Below are 19269 nucleotides of genomic sequence, written 5' to 3' on the forward strand. Positions count from 1 at the left end.
GTACAAAGTACTTCGCAATGAACAGTTGAGTGATATATTTCTTAAGCATGTTTGGATGTAGTGCATGAACTGCATGTCCATTAATCAGAACCCTTAGAAGCGTATTTCCCAATACCCTTCTACAACAAAAGGGAAACCTTCATGAAAAATGTCATAGAATACAATGAAGTGAATTTTTATTTTTGTTCATTCATGGGATGTGGGCGTCACTGGCAAGGCCAGCATTTATTGCCCATCCCTAATTGCCCCTTGAGAAGGTGGTGGTGGTGAGCTGCCTTCGTGAACCGCTGAAGTCCATATGAGGTAGGTACACCCACAGTGCTGTTAGGAAGGGAGTTCCAGGATTTTGACCCAGCAACAGTGAAGGAATGGCAATATAGTTCCAATTCAGGATGGAGTGTGACTTGGAGGGGACCTTGCAGGTGATGCTGTTCCCATGCATTTGCTGCCCTTATCCTTCTAGTTGGCAGAGGTCGCATGTTTGGAAGGTGTTGTCTAAGGAGCCGTGGTGCGTTGCTGCAGTGCATCTTGTAGATGGTACACACTGCTGCGGCTGTGCGTCGGTGGTGGAGGGAGTGAATGTTTGTAGATGGGGTGCCTTGTCCTGAATGGTCTTGAGCTTCTTGAGTGTTGTTGGAGCTGCACCCATCCAGGCAAGTGGAGAGTATTCCATCACACTCCTGACTTGTGCCTTGTAGATGGTGGACAGGCTTTGGGGAGTCAGGAGATGAGATACTCATCGCAGGATTCCTAGCCTCTGACATGCTCTTGTAGCCACAGTATTTATATGGCTATTCCAGTTCAGTTTCTGGTCAATGGTAGCCCCTAAGATGTTGATAGTGGGGGATTCAGTAATGGTCATTGCCTGGCACTTGTGTGGCACGAATGTTACTTGCCACTATCAGCCCAAGCCTGGATATTGTCCAGGTCTTGCTGCATTTCTACATGGACTGCTTCAGTATCTGAGGAGTCGCGAATGGTGCTGAACATTGTGCAATCATCAGCGAACATCCCCATTTCTGACCTTATGATTGAAGGAAGGTCATTGATGAAGCAGCTGAAGATGGTTGGGCCGAGGACACAACCCTGAGGAACTCCTGCAGTGATGTCCTGGAGCTCAGATGATTGACCTCCAACAACCACAACCATCTTCCTTTGCATTAGGTATGACTCCAACCAGCAGAGAGTTTTCCCCGATTCCCATTGACTTCAGGTTTGCTAGGGATCCTTGACTCGGTCAAATGCCGCCTTGATGTCCAGGGCAGTCACTCTCACCTCACCCCTTGAGTTCAGCTCTTTTGTCCATGTTTGAACCAAGGCTGTAATGAGGTCAGGAGCTGAGTGGCTCTGGCGGAACCCAAACTGAGCTTCACTGAGCAGGTTATTGCTAAGCAAGTGCTGCTTGGTGGCACTGTTGATGACACCTTCCATCACTTTACTGGTGATTGAGAGTAGACTGATGGGGCGGTAATTGGCTGGCTTGGACTTGTCCTGCTTTTTGTGTACAGGACATACCTGGGCAATTTTCCACATTGCCAGGTAGATGCCAGTAGCTGTACTGGAACAGCTTGGCTAGGGGTGCGACAAATTCTGGAGCACAGATCTTCAGTACTATTGCTGGAATGTTATCAGGGCCATAGCTTTTGCAGTATCCAGTGCCGTCAGTCGTTTCTTGATATCATGCGGAGTGAATCGAATTGGCTGAAATCTGGCATCTGTGATGCTGGGGACTTCAGGAGGAGGCAGAGATGGATCATCAACTCGGCACTTCTGGCTGAAGATTATTGCAAATGCTTCAGCCTTATCTTTCGCACTGATGTGCTGGCCTCCCCCATCATTGAGGATGGGGATATTTGTGGAGCCACCTCCTCCAGTTAGTTGTTTTATTGTCCACCACCATTCACGGCTGGATGTGGCAGGACTGCAGAGCTTAGACCAGATCTGTCAGTTATGGGATCGCTTAGCTCTGTCTATCGCATGCTGCTTATGCAGTTTGGCAGGCAAGTAGTCCTCTGTTGTAGCTTCACCAGGTTGACACCTCATTTTGAGGTATGCCTGGGTGCTGCTCCTGGCATGCCCTCCTGCACTCTTCAATGAACCAGGGCTGGTCTCCTGGCTTGATGATAATGGTAGAGTGGGGGACATGCCAAGCCATGAGGTCACAGATTGTGGTTGAGTACAATTCTGCTGCTGCTGATGGCCCACAGCACCTCATGGATGCCCAGTTTTGAATTGCTAGATCTGTTCGAAATCTATCCCGTTTAGCACGGTGATAGTGCCATACAACACGATGGACAGTATCCTCAATGTGAAGGCGGGACTTCATCTCCACAAGGACTGTGCGGTGGTCACTCCTACCAATACTGACATGGACAGATGCATCTGCGGCAGACAGATTGGTGAGGACGAGGTCAAGTATGTTTTTCCCTCTTGTTGGTTCCCTCACCACCTGCCGCATACCCAGTCCAGCAGCTATGTCCTTTAGGACTCGGCCAGCCCGGTCAGGAGTGGTGCTACGGAGCCACTCTTGGTGATGGACATTGAAGACCCGCACCCAGAGAACATTCTGCACCCTTGCCACCCTCAGTGCTTCCTCCAAGTGGTGTTCAACATGGAGGAGTACTGACTCATCAGCTGAGGGAGGGCGGTAGGTGGTAATCAGCAGGAGGTTTCCTTGTCCATGTTTGACCTGATGCTATGAGACTTCATGGGGTCCGGAGGACTGCCAGGGCAACTCCCTCCCTACTTTATACCACTGTGCCGCCACCTGTGCTGGGTCTGTCCTGCCGGTGGGACAGGACATACCCAGGGATAGTGATGGCAGTGTCTGGGACATTGTCTGTAAGGTATGATTCCGTGAGTATGACTATGTCAGGCTGTTGCTTGACTCGTCTGTGGGACAGCTCTCCCAACTTTGGCACAAGCCCCCAGATGTTAGTAAGGAGGCCTTTGCAGGGTCGACAGGGCTGGGTTTGCCATTGTCATTTCCAGTGTCTAGATCGATGCTGGGAGATCCGTCTAGTTTCATTCCTTTTTATTGACTTCATAGCGGTTGGAGACAACTGAGTGACTTGCTAGGCCATTTCAGAGGGCATGTAAGAGTCAACCACATTGCTGTGGGTCTGGAGTTTTACATTGAAATAAATTAGCACTTTGCTTGCAAGTGATATCATTAAGATGCAAATAGGATCTGTTGCCCTCCTCAAATGTGCAAATAAAAATTCTTAATTTTTTTTATTGCTAGATACAGAAATGATAGAATATTGTATCCTACTTTTCCCAAAGATGTGGGTGCCTTCCTGACGTCAGCATCTTTTTCTAAGCACTGTCTACTTTGGAATGAAGCCTTTCCATCAAACAGGATGCATCTGCTGTCCCTGGATTCTTTTGCCTATTGTGTCTTCTCAATCAGTGAGAAAGCATCTTTTAAAACAACCTTTGTGTAAATAAAACGGTCTCATTCTAGGATAAATGTGGCTGAAATTCCATAATTGGAAATAAACTGCACTTATGTTAAAGATGATAAAAGCTCATCAATCTGAAATGTTGGCTCTGATACTAACCTGCCTTTGATGAGAAGGAAAGGGTCAGGAGGAGGTTAACACCTTAAATATGGGTACCATGTCCCAAATACAACGCACACGCAACTGCTACTTTTTTTACGACAGTGGCTATCGGGGCATTCAAATGTCCTGCCGTGGAGAGCCAGAACACTTCATTAACATATCTACATCAGGCTCCCAAAGTACAATTGAGAATTCGGTTAAAACGTTCCTGTTGCTGCTCCGGTTTCGCAGGAGTCAGGAAACCCAGCAGTGAACGAGAGGCGGGAGCTGCTGGCACCCCAAGGTAAGTGCCTTCTCCAGCACTCCTTGTGGGCTAGGAGGAGGAGGACTGCTTCCCCAGCCCCTCAGAGAAGCCTTCGGCCTGCCACCTGCCAATGGCAGGCTCTCTCACCAACCCTCTGCTGCATTTACCGTTCTCCTATCCTCCCAGACCTGATGGCTTCTCTCTCTCTTTCTCTCTCTCTCTGTCCCCAACCTGATTGACAGAGTCTGTCCCCAAAGATCAACGGCTGCAGCCTCCCGCTGCTGGTTTTCTATACTTACTGCTGGCCAGGCTGTCAATTTGTCTGGCTGTCGCACAGGAAACAGAACAAAAAATGGTAGATAACATGTCCCTAGGCTTGCTCGTCTCTTGGCAATTTTTGGCCTCTCTCATGTGCCCTACACCCCCACCCTGCCTCTCTGTAAATATAGGGGCTGTAACTCTATTTCTCCCTCAACAGATGCTGCCTGACCTCCTGAGTGTTGTCCAGCATTTTGTTTTTATTTCATATTTCCAGCATCCACAGTACTTTGCTTTTGTTTTGTTTTTTAAAAGTTAATCAAAGGAACATTCAAAGAATAATTCCAATTCTTCCTTTAACAACACTTATGACACGAGCATGAACACTGTGATTAATAACAATTTGTTAGCAAAATCTCTGCATTGGCTTCTAATTGAAATATTTAATTTTTCTATGAGAAATTGAGCAGAAAGGACACAAAGTCCTGAGAAAAAAAAACTTTGCTGAATCCCACCCCCAATCCACAACCACCACCGACCCCCCACAACAACCCCCAATCCTGCCCCAATCCCCACCGCCCAGTGTCTACTGATTTGGGTTTCTTTTGTTGGTGGGGCCATTCGGCAAGGATTTTCTTTTTCAGTTTATCACAAAATTATCTGATCGGAACTTGTGCACTGTCAATAAACAAAATATCTGAGTGCAGGGTCAACAAAAGGTTCAAAAACCTCTTCCTCGAAGCAAAACTAGGAGAGTGTCACCACTAAAGTGATAATGTACAGCAACCATATTTCTTCTAATATGAGGATCAGCACCTAAAGTAATCACTCACTGCTGGCACCAGAATTCAGCAACTGTCCCGGTGCTGCCATGGGGTCCTCCAAACAAGCAACAAATTGTGCATGGCATGTCTGATGGTACCATTGGAAAAGGTAGAGATTTGACACTTTCAAGGATATCCCTCAGGCCAGCACAGTATGCTTTTCTCCATTAAGAAGGGATAAAACAGCCACAAACATCAAAACCACAACAGGTCCATTTGTTTATGAAGGAATTTACCCTCTAACCCCTAGTTCCGAGTAAACATATTAACCTAAGATTACGGCTGTTTTTAAATTGCATCTCAATATCAGCTAAATATAGGATAGTGCACTGCAGCATGTTATGATGTTGTAACACCCCAGCATTGAGATACTATAAGAAACCTTATGAGCAAAACAAGTCTCAGGCAATTAGCATATCGCAAGGTCCCAGAAATAGCATGTGAGATAAATGATTGGTTAATCTGTTTTTGTGGTGCTGGTCAAAGGAGAAATGCTGGCCAGGACATTAGGAGAACTCCCTGGCGTAGATATTGAGTTTGTACAATAGTGTAAAATGGGTTTTAGTGAATTGACACTCCCGTTTTACATCTCTCTCGATGTTTACTTCCATTATCTTCAAAGATAAAGTCTAAATCCTTGGCTTTCTTCCAATAGGGCCATGCAAAGTCCAATGGTAATATACGTAATAAAAAGGAACATTTTGATTATAGGTGGAAACATGTTATAACCTTGTTTGGATCATTGGTAAGGTCATGTCGGGGTACTTTTTCTAAAGCTAAAGTATTCAAAATATGGCCTGTGAGTCAAATCCAGCTGTACGCTCTTTTTAACCAGTGCTCGCTTCTTCTTACACACACAAAAAATGGGCAGAAATTGGTACTTGTCACACCGATTTTTTTGGATATGAAAATGTGGCTAAGCAAATGCATAACGGAAAGCAATCAGCTACGGTAGATCTGTGGGAATGCAGAAATATGCAAAGGTTTGGTTGAGAATTAAAGAAATGGAGTCAAGTCCGTGATATGGTATGATGTGTAGCTTGTGGATGGCTTGATTGGCCTTCTCTCATTCCTCACTTTCATATCATTCTATGGAGTGAGTACACACAACAGCAACAACAACAATTTGCATTTGTATAGTATCATTGTTGTTCTAGCTACTGTCCCAAAGGACTATAGGCATCTCTCCCTATGAGAGAGACAAATGGGATTGTATAGCTTGAGGGTCATCGCTCTGCAAACGTGGGCAAGGTGAGGAGGCAGGCCTCCATGAACTACTACAACCAGTACAAGGATTGAACTTGCACTGTTGCTGTCTTTCTGCATCACGCTTTTGCCGTCTATAGTTGTGGAGCTGGACAAGATTACAGAGATAGGGATGGGCGGGACCGTGCAGGGATATGAAAACAAGGATGCGAATTTTAAAATCAAGGTGTTGCTTGATCTGGAGCCAATGTAGATCAGCGAACATGGAGTAATGGGTGAATGGGTCATGCGAGTTAGGACACTAGGTAAGTTTTGGATGACCTCAGGTTTACGGAGGGTAGAATGTGGAAGGCTGGCCAGGAGTGCGATGGAGTCAAGTCAGGAGGTAACAAAAGCATGGATGAGGGTTTCAACAGATGAACGGAGGAAGGGGTGGTGTTCTACGATGTTACAGATCGGTGTTTTAGCGATGGCGTGGATATGTGCTCGGAAACTCATCTCTGGGTTAGATATGACACCAAGGTCGCAAACAAGCTGGTCTTCTCAGACAGTTGCCAGGGGGAGGGATAGAGTTGGTGGCTAGGGAACAGAGATTGTGGTTAGGACTGGAGACAATGGCTTTGGTCTTTCCAATATTTATTCAAATATTTTGTTCAATTGCTGGATGTCAGACAAGCAGCCTGACAATTTGGAGAGAGTGCAGGGATCTAGAGAGGTAATGGTGAGGTAAAGCTGGGTGTCATCAGTGCACTGTTGAAACTGATACTGTCTTTTTGGATGAACTTGCCATGGGGGACCATGTAGATGAGAAGTAAGAAGGGCCAAGGATACAGTGTTGGGGGACTCCAGAGGTAACTGTGCAGAAGCAGGAGGACAAGCCATTGCACGTGATTCTCTGGGTATGACTGGATGGCTAACATTGGAACTAGGTGTGCGCAGTCCAACCCAGCTGGACGACGGTGGTGAAGAAAGGTTGGAAGAGGATGATGTGGTCAACCGCGACAAAAATTGCAGACAGGTCAGAAGGATGAGGAGGTATAGGTTACCATGGTCAAAGTCACATAGGATGTCATTTCAGTACTGTGGGAGAGGCAGAAACCTGATTGGAGAGATTCAAACATGGAGTTCCGGGTAAAATGGGCACAACTTTGGGAGGCAATATCACATTCAAGGAAACTTCTCCACTGCAAGGCATATTCTTAAACACCTCTCCCCATCCTCCTCAACCTCACCTCCAATAAATACGAGAAGCTCATTGATTTGCCACCAAGATTGGGACCATTGATCGGCTACCTCTGCCACTTCCCTCCCTTACCCTAGCCCACCAAACCTCTTTTAAGGCTCACCCCTGCCCTAGTCCTGAACTTGTATCTTTCTCTAGTTTCCCTTCTATCTCCCTTCGTGCCGTCTCTGAGCTCATCTTGCCCATGAGACCACCTCCTGTTCTCTTGACCCGATTTGCACTAAACTATTGACCACCCAACTGCCCTTCCTGGCTCACATGTTATCTGACATTGTTAACGGTTCTCTCTCCTTGGGTTCAAATCTGTCATCATTGCCCCCTCCTCAAAAAATCAACCCTTGAGCCCTCTGTGAAGTGATCAGAGATGTCCTTATCTATGATTGACATGATGGGAGCAGTGAGGCCACATGAGATGGCAAGGTTAAAGAAGAGACTGAATATGGGTTAGGGTATTTATATGCAGGGAGAGATTAAAGGAGGATAGTAGGGCAGTGAACTCAGAGGACAGGGAGCCTGATGAATTGAGATGGAGGTTGAAATTGCTGAGAATGAGAAGTCACAGAGGCTGAGAGAGGAAAGCAGTGAAGATATCTCAGTGAGAAAGTTTTTATGGTACTTTGGTGAACGATAGAGAATGACTATTTTAAATGAGAGCAAGAGGTGTGGAACAAAGTAAGCTACTCAAAGGAGGGGAAAGTGCCAGAGGAGTAGGGGTAGACCAAGGAACGATTTGGTGATAAGGACCATCCCTTCGCTGCAAAGTCTGGAAAGGGTAAGTCTTATGATTGAGAGTAGACTGATGGGGCAGTAATTGGCCAGATGGATTTATTCTGCTTTTTGTGGACAAGACATACCTGGGCAATTTTCCACATAGTCAGGTAGATGCCAGTGTTGTAGCTGTACTGGAACAGCTTGGCTGGGGTGCAGCTAGTTCTGGAGTACATGCCTTCAGTACTACAGCCGGGATGTTGTCAGCGCCCATAGCCTTTACTGTATCCAGTGCCTTCAGCTGTTTCTCGATATCTCATGGAGTCAATTGAATTGGCTGAAGACTGGCATCTGTGATGGTGGGGACTTCAGGAGGAGGCCAAGTTGGATTGTCCACTCAGCACTTCTGGCTGAATATAGTTGCAAATGCCTTGTCCTTTTCACGGACGTGGTGGGCTCCCCTGTTATTGAGATGGGGATGTTTGTGGAGCCTCCTCCTCTGATTATTTGTTTAATTGTCCACCACCCCATTCTCACAGGACTGCAGTGCTTTATCTGATCCGTTGGCTGTGGGATTGCTTTGCTCTATCGCATGCTGCTTACGCTGTTTAGCATGCATGTACTCCTGGATTGTAGCTTCACCAGGTTGACACCTCATTTTTGTATGCCTGGTGCTGCTCCTGGCATGTTCTCCTGCTCCCCTCATTGAGCCAGGGTTGATATCCTGGCTTGATGGTAATGGTAGGGTGAAGGATATGCTGGGCCATGAGATTACAGATTGTGCTTGAAGACAATTCTGCTACTGCTGATCCCACAGCACCTCATGGATGCCCAATTTTGAGCTGCTAGATCTGAATCTTTTAACATGGTGGTAGTGCTACATAAAATAATGGAGGGCATCATCAAAGTGAAGACGGGACTTGGGCTCCACAGGGACTGTGCAGTGGTCACTCCTACCAGTACTGTCGTGAACAGATGCATCTGCAACTGGTAAATTGATGAGGACGAGGTCAAGGTTTTTCCCTATTGTTGGTTGTCTCACCACCTGCTGCAGGCCCATTCTGGCAAATATGTCCTTCAGGACTTGGCCAGCAAGGTCAGTAGTGGTGCTACTGAGCCACGCTTGGTGATGGACATTGAAGTCCCCCACCTAGAGTACATTCTGTGTCCTTCCCACCCTCAGTGCTTCTTCCAAGTGGTGTTCAATTTGGAGGAGTACTAATTTATCAGCTGAGGGAGGGCGGTAGGTGGTGATCAGCAGGAGGTTTCCTTGCCCATGTTCGACCTGATGCCAAGAGACATCATGGGGTCCGGAGTCAATGTTGAAGACTATATACCACTGTTCTGCCACCATTTACTTTGTTTCATTTAAGTAATTATACGAATGTGGCCCACTGAAATAGGTTTCAAAATGAGATCAATGATTATATGAGTCTCCCCTGTTGAAAGACTGCTCTGCAGCATCTTGGAATCTCTCATTTTGAAAAGATTTTCAATGCTAATGGTATTAGTGTAGGGCAGAGGAATTCCCCTGAAGCATGGTTGTCAGGTAGCACTAACTGTCATAAATTTCAATTTAGTAAAGCAAACTGAAATCTATTACTCTCTTTCTCAAACTATGCAACCTCTGAGCTTTCCTGGAAACAGAAGGCAATGGCCACATCCCCACAGCTGATGACAGTCTGATAACTGACACCACCATACTGAATTCCAAAGGTCAGCAAAACATTCATAGCTTTACACAAGCCATTTAAAGAAGTTATGTTGTTACATAATAATGATATAGCACTTTTCAACACCACCAATGCCAACACTGCAATGCTCACTATATGTGTGAAAGGCTTAAGAGAGTTAATTCACCTGAATTGACCAATTCATCAAGCTTTTGGTCATCTGTCCTAAAATGTCTTTATGTGACTTGGTGTCAAATTTTGTTTGATTATGTTCCCGGGAAGCAGTTTTACTATGTTAAAGGCACTGGATAAATACAAGTTATTGTTGCATGTTGTAAAGGGCAATCAATACCAGTACATTTATAGTTTTCATAGAAAAGAATTGAAATTGTGCAGCATAAGTCACTAAAATCCTGAAATTCAATACAAAAAGGGGACATGGAGCTGGAGGAGGATGCAGATGAAGTGAGGTGAAGCCATTAAATAATTTCAAGATCTTATTTTCTTGCGTGGCCTCCCCTTCACTTTTAAATTTATAGAGGGGAAACGTTTATTAAATGATAAAGTGCATTTCACCACCTCAGGATGTTCTGAAGCACTTTATAATCAATTAAGTATTTCTGAAGTGTAGTTAACATTGTAATCTAGGAAATGCAGCAACCAATTTGCACACAGCATGGTCCCACAAATAGCAATGAGATAATGACCAGTTTATCCTTGGCTACGTCCTATTTCTCATCTACGTGCTGCCCCTCAGTGACATCATTCAAAAACACATCATCAGTTTTCACCTGCACTGGCAACACTCAGCCCCACCTCTCTCTAAATTGCCAGATTGCTCCAGTACTGGAAGCAGGATTTTCCACCAATTAAATAGTGGGAAGACTAAAAAAAACCAACCCTAGCTACTGACTCCACCCCTCTCCCTGGCAACTGTCTGAGAATTAACCAGACTGTTCGCAGCTTGTGGTCATATTTGACCCTGAAATTGAGCTTCCTACCATATAGGCATACCATCACTAAGTCCATCTACTTCCACCTTCGTACTATCACCCAACTCCACCCTTGTCTCAGTCATCTGCTGCTGAAACCCCCATCTCAACTTGACTAGTCCAATGCACTCCAGACCGACCTCCCACGTTCTGCTTTTCATAAACTTGACCTCATCCAAAACACTGCAGCCCATGTTCTAACACACCAAGTTCCATTGATCCATCACCCCTGTGCTTTCTGCCCTACATTGGCTCCTGTTGAAGCAACGTCTCAATTTTAAAATTCTCACCCTTGTTTTCATCTCCCTCCATGGCCTCACCCCTCCCTATCTCTGTAATGTCCTCCAACGTCACAACCCTCCTAGATATCTGCACTGCTCCAATTCTGGCTTCTTGCACATCCCTGATTTTAAATTGCTTGCCATTGAGTCACGTCTTAAGCATTCAGCTCTAAAATTCCTTCCCTAAACTAATTCGCCTCTATTTCTTCCTTTTAGACGCTCCTTAAAACCAACTTCTTTGACCAAGCTTTTGCTCACTTGCCCTAATGTAGCTCATGTAATATAATCCCTAAGTGTCAAAATTTGTTTGAAAACGCTGGTGTGAAGCTACTTGGGACACTTTACTACGTTAAAGGCACTTTATAAATGTAAGGTGATATCACGGGGTGATTATGAGCAAAAATGTGCCAAAATATCCTAAATAAGATGCATTTAATTGTCGCAGTTGAATCAAGGAGTGGCATTCGTTGCCGACTAGACTGCAGCGGAAAGCTGCATATTCTCTGCATCACAATGACTCACTCTTCCGTAGGCTTATGACTCTCAGTGAGATAGAGCAAAGTTGTTGTGCATACTTGAAATTAAATAAAATACTGGCAAGACTGAGCATTTTGCTTTCACAATAAGGAAAGAGCGGGTTGTAAGTCACAAGCAATAACCCTTCCTGTTGCTGCTTGGGCGGCCCGGACCGCAGATAGCCACGTTGACATGATTGACAGGTAGAACTTACCAATCAGGAAAAGGTGAGAGAGATCGCGGACCAATGGGGGCGGTGGGTGGGTCTTGCAGCAGAGCCTGCGGCTGGCGGTGAGGTTGATGTTGTAATCGAAGCTGGCGCTGTCGAGGTGGTCTATGTTTGTTCTTACTCTCCACTCTGTCGTTGTCGTCGAAGAAGTCGGATTGATGATTTGCTTAAGGTATGTTACACGTTGGCGGCTGTGAGTGGAGGCCGCTCTCTCCGAGCCGGCAGGGATGCTTGTGCCGTTGTCGTCGCCTCCGCTGAATGCCGGGCTGCACTGCGGAGTGAACCGGTTCCAGGCGGTTTGGATTTTTCGGTTAGACCTGGCGCGTGATTTTTTTTTGGGGGGGGGGGGGGGGGATGTGGGGAGAGGAGTGGGCAAGGGGGGAGAGAAGTGGAGGAGTGGGGGGTGGTAAAGCTTCCTCCACATCGACAAGCGCAGGCGGCATCGTGTTGAACAGCCGGCTTTGAATAAGTGGGCTGGGAAGTATGTACAAATCAACCCCTTTTCGATTAAGGTGGATTTTGTTGAGGGTCGTCGTCCGACCGCATTTCGCCACGAAAGTTGTTTTTTCGACTCCGTTTCTCCCCCCTGCTCCTCCTCCCCCAGTGTGGGCGAGGCAGTACTTGTGCTTTAATTTTTGTTTTGCAAATTTGTACCAAGACAGAACCGACCTGTAGTTTACATCCATGTAATGCTATTAACCGCCCTCGCAGCGTTTCCAAAATATGTATTTTTTTTTTCAATGAGGTTTTACAGTGGTGTGCGAGCAAACAATAATTGTATCAGGAGAAAGATCCGCCAAAGATCTGACCAGCGCTGTCAATTCTTGAAATAAAAACAAGAAATGCTGGAAATACTCAGCAGGTCTGGCAGCATCTGTGCAGAGAGAAGCAGAGTTAATGTTTCAGGTCAAAGACCCTTTCTTCAGTCAATTCTTGAGACAGTCTTGAGCTGTATTCATTTCTTTCTTCTTTGGCCTCCTTATCTCGAGAGACAATGGGTAAGCGCCTAGAGGTGGTCAGTGGTTTGTGGAGCAGCACCTGGAGTGGCTATAAAGGCCAATTCTACAGTGACAGGTGCTGCAGAAAAATTTGTTTGTCGGGGCTGTTTCACAGTTGGCTCTCCCCTTGCACCTCTGTCTTTTTTCCTGCCAACTGCGAAGTCTCTTCGACTCGCCACGACTTTAGCCCCACCTTTATGGCTGCCCGCCAGTTCTGGCGATCGCTGGCAACTGACTCCCACGACTTGTGATCAGTGTCACAGGACTTCATGTCGCGTTTGCAGACGTCTTTAAAGCAGAGACATGGACGGCCGGTGGGTCTGATACCAGTGGCGAGCTCGCTGTACAATGTGTCTTTGGGGATCCTGCCATCTTCCATGCGGCTCACATGGCCAAGCCATCTCAAGCGCCGCTGACTCAGTAGTGTGTATAAGCTGGGGATGTTGGCCGCCTCGGGGACTTCTGTGTTGGAGATACGGTCCTGCCACCTGATTCTTTTAATGTTAGAAAAATGACCCCCAGAGCACTTACACTGAAACATGTCAAATGTTTTAAAGAAGGAAGGTGTGAGTAGAGGTGTTCAGTCAGAGGGGTGGCTTTAATGCATGTACGGAGGCAGAGGGGTTTCAGAAAGGAATTGCTGAATGTGGGACATAGGCAGCTAAAAGCACAACAGGGACATAAGTAGGAGCAGATGCCTTGTGTCTGCCTGCTCCCATGTCGCTTGATACCCTGAGACCAAAAATCTATCTCAGACTTAAATATACTCAACGATGGAGCACCAAAACTCTAAGGTAGAGAATTCTAAAGATTCCTCAGTGAAGAAATTTCTCATCTCAGTCCTAAATGATTGACCCATTATCCTGAAATTGCCCCCAACTTCTAGATTCCCTAGCCAGGGGAAACTGCCTCTTAGTGGCTACCCTGTCAAGCCCCTTCAGAACCATGTATGCTTCAATGTGTTCATCTCTTATTCTAAACTCCAGAGATTATAGGCCCAATTTACTCAGCCTCTCATCAGATGACCCGCTTATCCCAATAACAAATCTGCAGGAAGGTATTTGTATCGTGCTTTCATGTAATAAAATGTTTCAAGATGCTTCACAGGAACATTATAAAACAAAATATGACACTGAGCCACATGACACAGAATGGAGAGTTCTGAGGATGGTGCTGTTTTAATACCGGAGAAAGCTGTAGAGGTTGTTAAACTCGGGATTAAAATTTCAAATTTGGAGGACTGGAGCCATTGCAGCTCATTGATGAGGGTGGCGGACGGGCTGGCTGTCGCAGGCTCGGAAATGGGGCAGATTTTGCTACCTGCTGAAGTTTATGGGGGATGGTAGATGAGTGATTGACCAGGAGACTTTAGAATAATCAAGCTTAAGAGGTGACAAGTGCATGGATAACGGTTTCAGCAGCAGATGGGCTGAGTTAAGGGGGATGGTAGATGATGATTTTTGTGATGGAGAGGATATGAATTTGGAAGCCCAGCTTGGAGTCTGATCAGATGCCAAGGTTGCAAACAGATCCAGAATTCACAGCAAGGGCCGAAGACAATGGCTGTGGTCTTCCGGCTGTTTTGCAAGACGGTATTGTGGATCGTCCAAGACTGGATGTCATGCACAGACGAACAGCACTGAGTTATGGGAAAGATTGAGAGGTGGTTGAGAGGGAGTTTAAAAGTAAAGGTTTAAATGTGGAAGCTGATTTCTTGTCGCTAGATGGTGTTGCCAAGGACAAGGAAGAGGAGGAATCCAAAGAAGGATCTTTGGTGAGTGGGTGGGAAGAGAAGCCATTGGTAAAGATACTCTGGCTATGATCAGATGGGTAAAAGTGGAGCCAGCCAAGGGATGTCCCACAGAACTTAACAGAAGGGAGGTATTGAAGGTCATTTGGGTGGTTGGCTGTCCAAAGCTGTGGAGGGATAATGCTCTGTGATTGTAGTCAAAAAACTTGTTTGGACTTTGGTAAAGTTTGATCATTGTAATTAGACTATTGGTTGGAGAATAAGATGTTCTTCTGTGAAGAGTAATCAGAATATTCTAATCTGGTAAGTGTTGAAACAATCCAGGTATTAGTTTTATAATTTTCATTAATAGAGAATTGCTTTACTCTTAATCCCATCTTTCTTTCCCTCTATTTTGCTTTCTGTTCATGATTTTACATTGAATTATTATTCTAACTTATCTCTTCTTTGGCCTCCTTATCTCGAGAGACAATGGATAAGTGCCTGGAGGTGGTCAGTGGTTTGTGAAGCAGCGCCTGGAGTGGCTATAAAGGCCAATTCTAGAGTGACTGGCTCTTCCACAGGTGCTGCAGAGAAATTTGTTTGTCGGGGCTGTTTCACAGTTGGCTCTCCCCTTGCGCCTGTCTTTTTTCCTGCCAACTACTAAGTCTCTTCGACTCGCCACACTTTAACCCCGTCTTTATGGCTGCCTGCCAGTTCTGGCGAACGCTGGCAACTGACTCCCACGACTTGTGAGCAATGTCACAGGATTTCATGTCACGTTTGCAGACGTCTTTAAAGCGGAGACATGGACGGCCGGTGGGTCTGATACCAGTGGCGAGCTCGCTGTACAATGTGTCTTTGGGGATCCTGCCATCTTCCATGCGGCTCACATGGCCAAGCCATCCCAAGCGCTGCTGACTCAGTAGTGTGTATAAGCTGGGGATGTTGGCCGCCTCAAGGACTTCGGTGTTGGAGATACGGTCCTGCCACCAGATGCCAAGTATTCTCCGGAGGCAGCGAAGATGGAATGAATTGAGACGTCGCTCTTGGCTGACTTTCGTTGTCCAGGCCTCGCTGCCAAAGAGCAAGGTACTGAGGACACAGGCCTGATACACTCGGACTTTTGTGTTCCGTGTCAGTGCGCCATTTTCCCACACTCTCTTGGCCAGTCTGGACATAGCAGTGGAAGCCTTTCCCATGCACTAGTTAATTTCTGCATCTAGGGACAGGTTACTGGTGAACTCTTGAACCACTTCCAGAGCGTGGTCGCCAATATTGATGGATGGAGCATTTCTGACGTCCTGCCCCATGATGTTCGTTTTCTTGAGGCTGGTGGTTAGGCCAAATTCATTGCAGGCAGCCGCAAACCTGTCGATGAGATTCTGCAGGCACTCTTCAGTGTGAGATGTTAAAGCAGCATCGTCAGCAAAGAGGAGTTCCCTGATGAGGACTTTCCGTACTTTGGACTTCGCTCTTGGACGGGCGAGGTTGAACAACCTGTCCCCTGATCTTGTGTGGAGGAATATTCCTTCTTCAGAGGACTTGAACGCATGTGAAAGCAGCAGGGAGAAGAAAATCCCAAAAAGTGTGGGTGCGAGAACACAGCCCTGTTTCACGCCACTCAGGATAGGAAAGGGCTCTGATGAGCCACCATGTTGAATTGTGCCTTTCATATTGTCATGGGATGATTCTAACTTATACATCCTGACTTAAATGCCATGTCCCAGTGGGGATTCTTCAGTCTGATTGGTTGAGGAGGCACGCTACTGTTTGTCTGTTCACACAGTCCCAGAACCCTGTAGAGCGTGCCACACTGTATTGGACGCCTAATGACTCAATTGACTCTCAAAAGCCTACAAAAAGTCTTTGGCCTGCCATAAGGGTAATGTACAGACGGTAGCTCAATAGCCACTGACTTCAAGATCTGGGCTAATTGATATTTTCTATAAGGCATGGCAAAAGAGCATGTATGATGGGAGTCACCCTCAACTTTGCAATAAGTTAAGATCCTGTGTACCTGGGCGTTAGTTATTTTTGTAGAAATACTGTTGTTGAGCTCTGATTGCAAATGATCCTTTTCATGACACGATTGGCCGAACAGCAGCCTTCTGCGCTGTAACAATTCTGTGATCTGTGTGAATGAGCAGAATTCCCACTTATGCATTGTCAAGTAGGATGCAAATGCAACTCTGTGTCTTAACAAAATTGAGTGATACTGCAGGACATAAAATTATTTTAAAATGCCACAGTTAATAAACTTTTTAATTTGCTTTTTTTAATGCAGGCCTGGAGGTTTGAGAGCAGTAAGCGGAGATAACGACCCAGCATGACGTTACAGAGATTCAGTTGTGTGCAGTAAGTGTCTAATGCTTCTATATACTGTCTAGTTGCAAAGCATACTTTGTTTCATTAAGGTGCGTGCAGACTGAAACTATTGGTGATTCAACCAGGCAACGCCCTGTTTACACTGCTTGGCTGAAACTTCAATTCTGCCAATGAGAGCGCTATGTACATGTATATTTTATGCATTTGCTCAAGCTCCTCTTTCAGCAGTTACATTTTAAATGTTTATACAGTTTAGATCAGGTAGGTTTAAGAATTATCCAGAGACTCGAGGCACCTGAGGATCTACACAGTGGTTTACATAACATATGAAATTACACTCCATGTGGTATCCAACCAAAGGATGTGGGCACAGCTCCAGGTACAGCATGCACTAAAGTTAACAAGTATATACTTACACAATTTCCATCAAACATTTTTTCATAACCAATTACTTGAGCTATTTCCCTTTGACTTCTGATGTAGAATATATAGTTTTTGATATGAACAAATGTACACTGTTTTCAAGGAAGTGCGCTTACAGGATGGAATTGATGTAGTGAGGATACATCCATTGTACTCCTTGTGCATTTCTGCTCATGTGTTTACTGAAGTGTGTAAGATTTGTGTTAGCATTTGAACCGTGCAAATATTATCCAGCATTCGCCAGCAACTTGGTACGTACTTAAAATGTTCCTTGAAAATATTAAGTGCTTATGTAAAGTTTTGGAGTTGTGTTTTACCTTACTGCTGCAGTTTTCCATCTTGTGATGTAGATGTGGCTTCATTCTTTGGTGCCTATGTGGGAGGGTGAAGTAGAAGGGCAAATCATCAATGGGTGATCTTGTACACTTTAGTAGACAGTTGCAACGTAACTTTGCCCTGTCCTGTCATGTCGTTCGGGCCCATCACATACTACACTCAAGCGATTGCTCTATTGCAACACCAATGGCCCTTGATTATCGCAACAAACTAAAGTCGGCTGCGTGTAGTCGGGATGAATTTCCTTATCTGGGGCAAGTACATGCCATTTACCGTGGTTACTCACAGTAAACTGGTTAAAACTTGCATCTAGCAAATGCTGGAAATATGAAACATAAACAGAAAATGCTGGAAATACTTAGCAGGTCTGGCAGCATCAGTGGGAGAGAGAAGCAGAGTTAATGTTTCAGGTTGATGGCCTTTCATCAGAACTGGCAAAGGTTAGCAGTGTAATAGGTTTTGAGCAAGTGAAAGCGGGAGGGGGAAAGAAGAACAAAAGGAAGGTCACTAATAGAATGGAGGGCAGGCGACATGAAATCTTTTGTCTATTAATGGTGTACAGCCAAGTAAAGAAATGTCTAGGTGTGGTGCACATGATGGGCATAGCTGTCCAAACGCAAAGTCGAGACATTAAGTAAGAAACGGTGGGTGGGGGGGGGGGGGGGGGGGGAGGGGGAACAAACCTGCATTTTAAAAAAAAAGGAGAAATTGGGGTCAGAGGTTATGATCTAAAATGATTGAACTCATGTTGAGTCCGGAAGACTGTTCCTATGAGAGTATTATCTTCTGACTACCTGAAGGTTTAGTATTAACAGATTATTTGTTGCTGATGTACTTCATGAAATATTTTTTAAAAGTTGTATATATTTTGAAAGCTCAAACTATAACTGTATTGCAGTGGCACTGAAGTGCAAGCATGGAAAGACAGAAATAACTCTGAATAGGTCACCAGCATTTGCTTTATGGCACCCAAATATAGATTCAGTACTTTATATCTGCCAACCTCATTTTGGCAATGATATTACAATACGTTGTCTTTGTACAGGTGGTGGTACTTTACTGCAGTTTGAATCATAACTTCACACAGACTATGGTTACGAGGCAGTTTTGAAGTTTTATTTTCTCAGCTGTAGTAAGCGAAAAGCTTGGATCGCTTTGTAAGTATCTGAAAAGGTTTGAGTTAAGGCACTGGGTGGTGGGACTTGCATTAGCTATTACAATATTCGAGCATTGCAGTGCAAACTGTATAGAGAATTTCTTTTACATGCTTACTGAGAAGTATTGGAATTTTTCTTTAAAAATTGTGGAGATTTTCAACAGATGGAACTGTTCTTTATTGATTTTAGAAAGATAAATTGGAGATTTGATTAGCAATTGACTGCTGCATAATTAATAATCATGAAGTTACTTCTGTTTCCTATAGTAAGCTTTTTATATATTGTAACTGTGACTTTCTAGGTGGTGAGAGTATTGCATTGCTTGGCCATAGGCCAACAGCCACAAAAGATTTTGGTGACCTACTATTAAACCCAGCAATGTCACTTAAGTTAATGTTACATGATGCATTAATGTGCTGAGTGGGAGAAACTTGGCCTCAACTTGACACTTCTCAGCAGCACAGCTGAGATCAAAAGTTAGTGCTGTGACAAACTGAACTCAACCCCCATCTCCCTGTTGAAGTGATTGGGGTGGGGCGGGGGGGGGGGGAGACTTCG

The 19269-nt window shown here is 45.2% G+C and overlaps 2 protein-coding genes across 3 annotated transcripts in view; one reads left to right on the forward strand and one right to left on the reverse strand.

The window, feature by feature from the left end:
• The window catches only part of chgb (chromogranin B), a 173279-nt gene extending 155723 nt beyond the window's left edge, over positions 1-17556 (reverse strand). The window contains exons 1-2 of the mRNA XM_068045651.1: positions 17536-17556; positions 11726-12011 (exon numbers count right to left, since the gene is read on the reverse strand). Coding sequence (XP_067901752.1) covers positions 11726-12011; positions 17536-17556 — 307 coding nt within the window. The remainder of the gene's footprint in view (positions 1-11725; positions 12012-17535) is intronic.
• gpcpd1 (glycerophosphocholine phosphodiesterase 1) overlaps positions 11784-19269 on the forward strand; it is an 85297-nt gene continuing 77811 nt past the window's right edge. The window contains exons 1-3 of one of the 2 annotated variants that reach the window (XM_068044372.1): positions 11784-11912; positions 16755-16825; positions 18600-18711. The gene's annotated coding sequence lies outside the window, so the exon portion shown is untranslated. The remainder of the gene's footprint in view (positions 11913-16754; positions 16826-18599; positions 18712-19269) is intronic. The other variant, XM_068044371.1, reaches the window with a different exon arrangement.

Source organism: Heterodontus francisci, chromosome 13, assembly GCF_036365525.1.
Source record: "Heterodontus francisci isolate sHetFra1 chromosome 13, sHetFra1.hap1, whole genome shotgun sequence".
NCBI lineage: Eukaryota > Metazoa > Chordata > Chondrichthyes > Heterodontiformes > Heterodontidae > Heterodontus > Heterodontus francisci.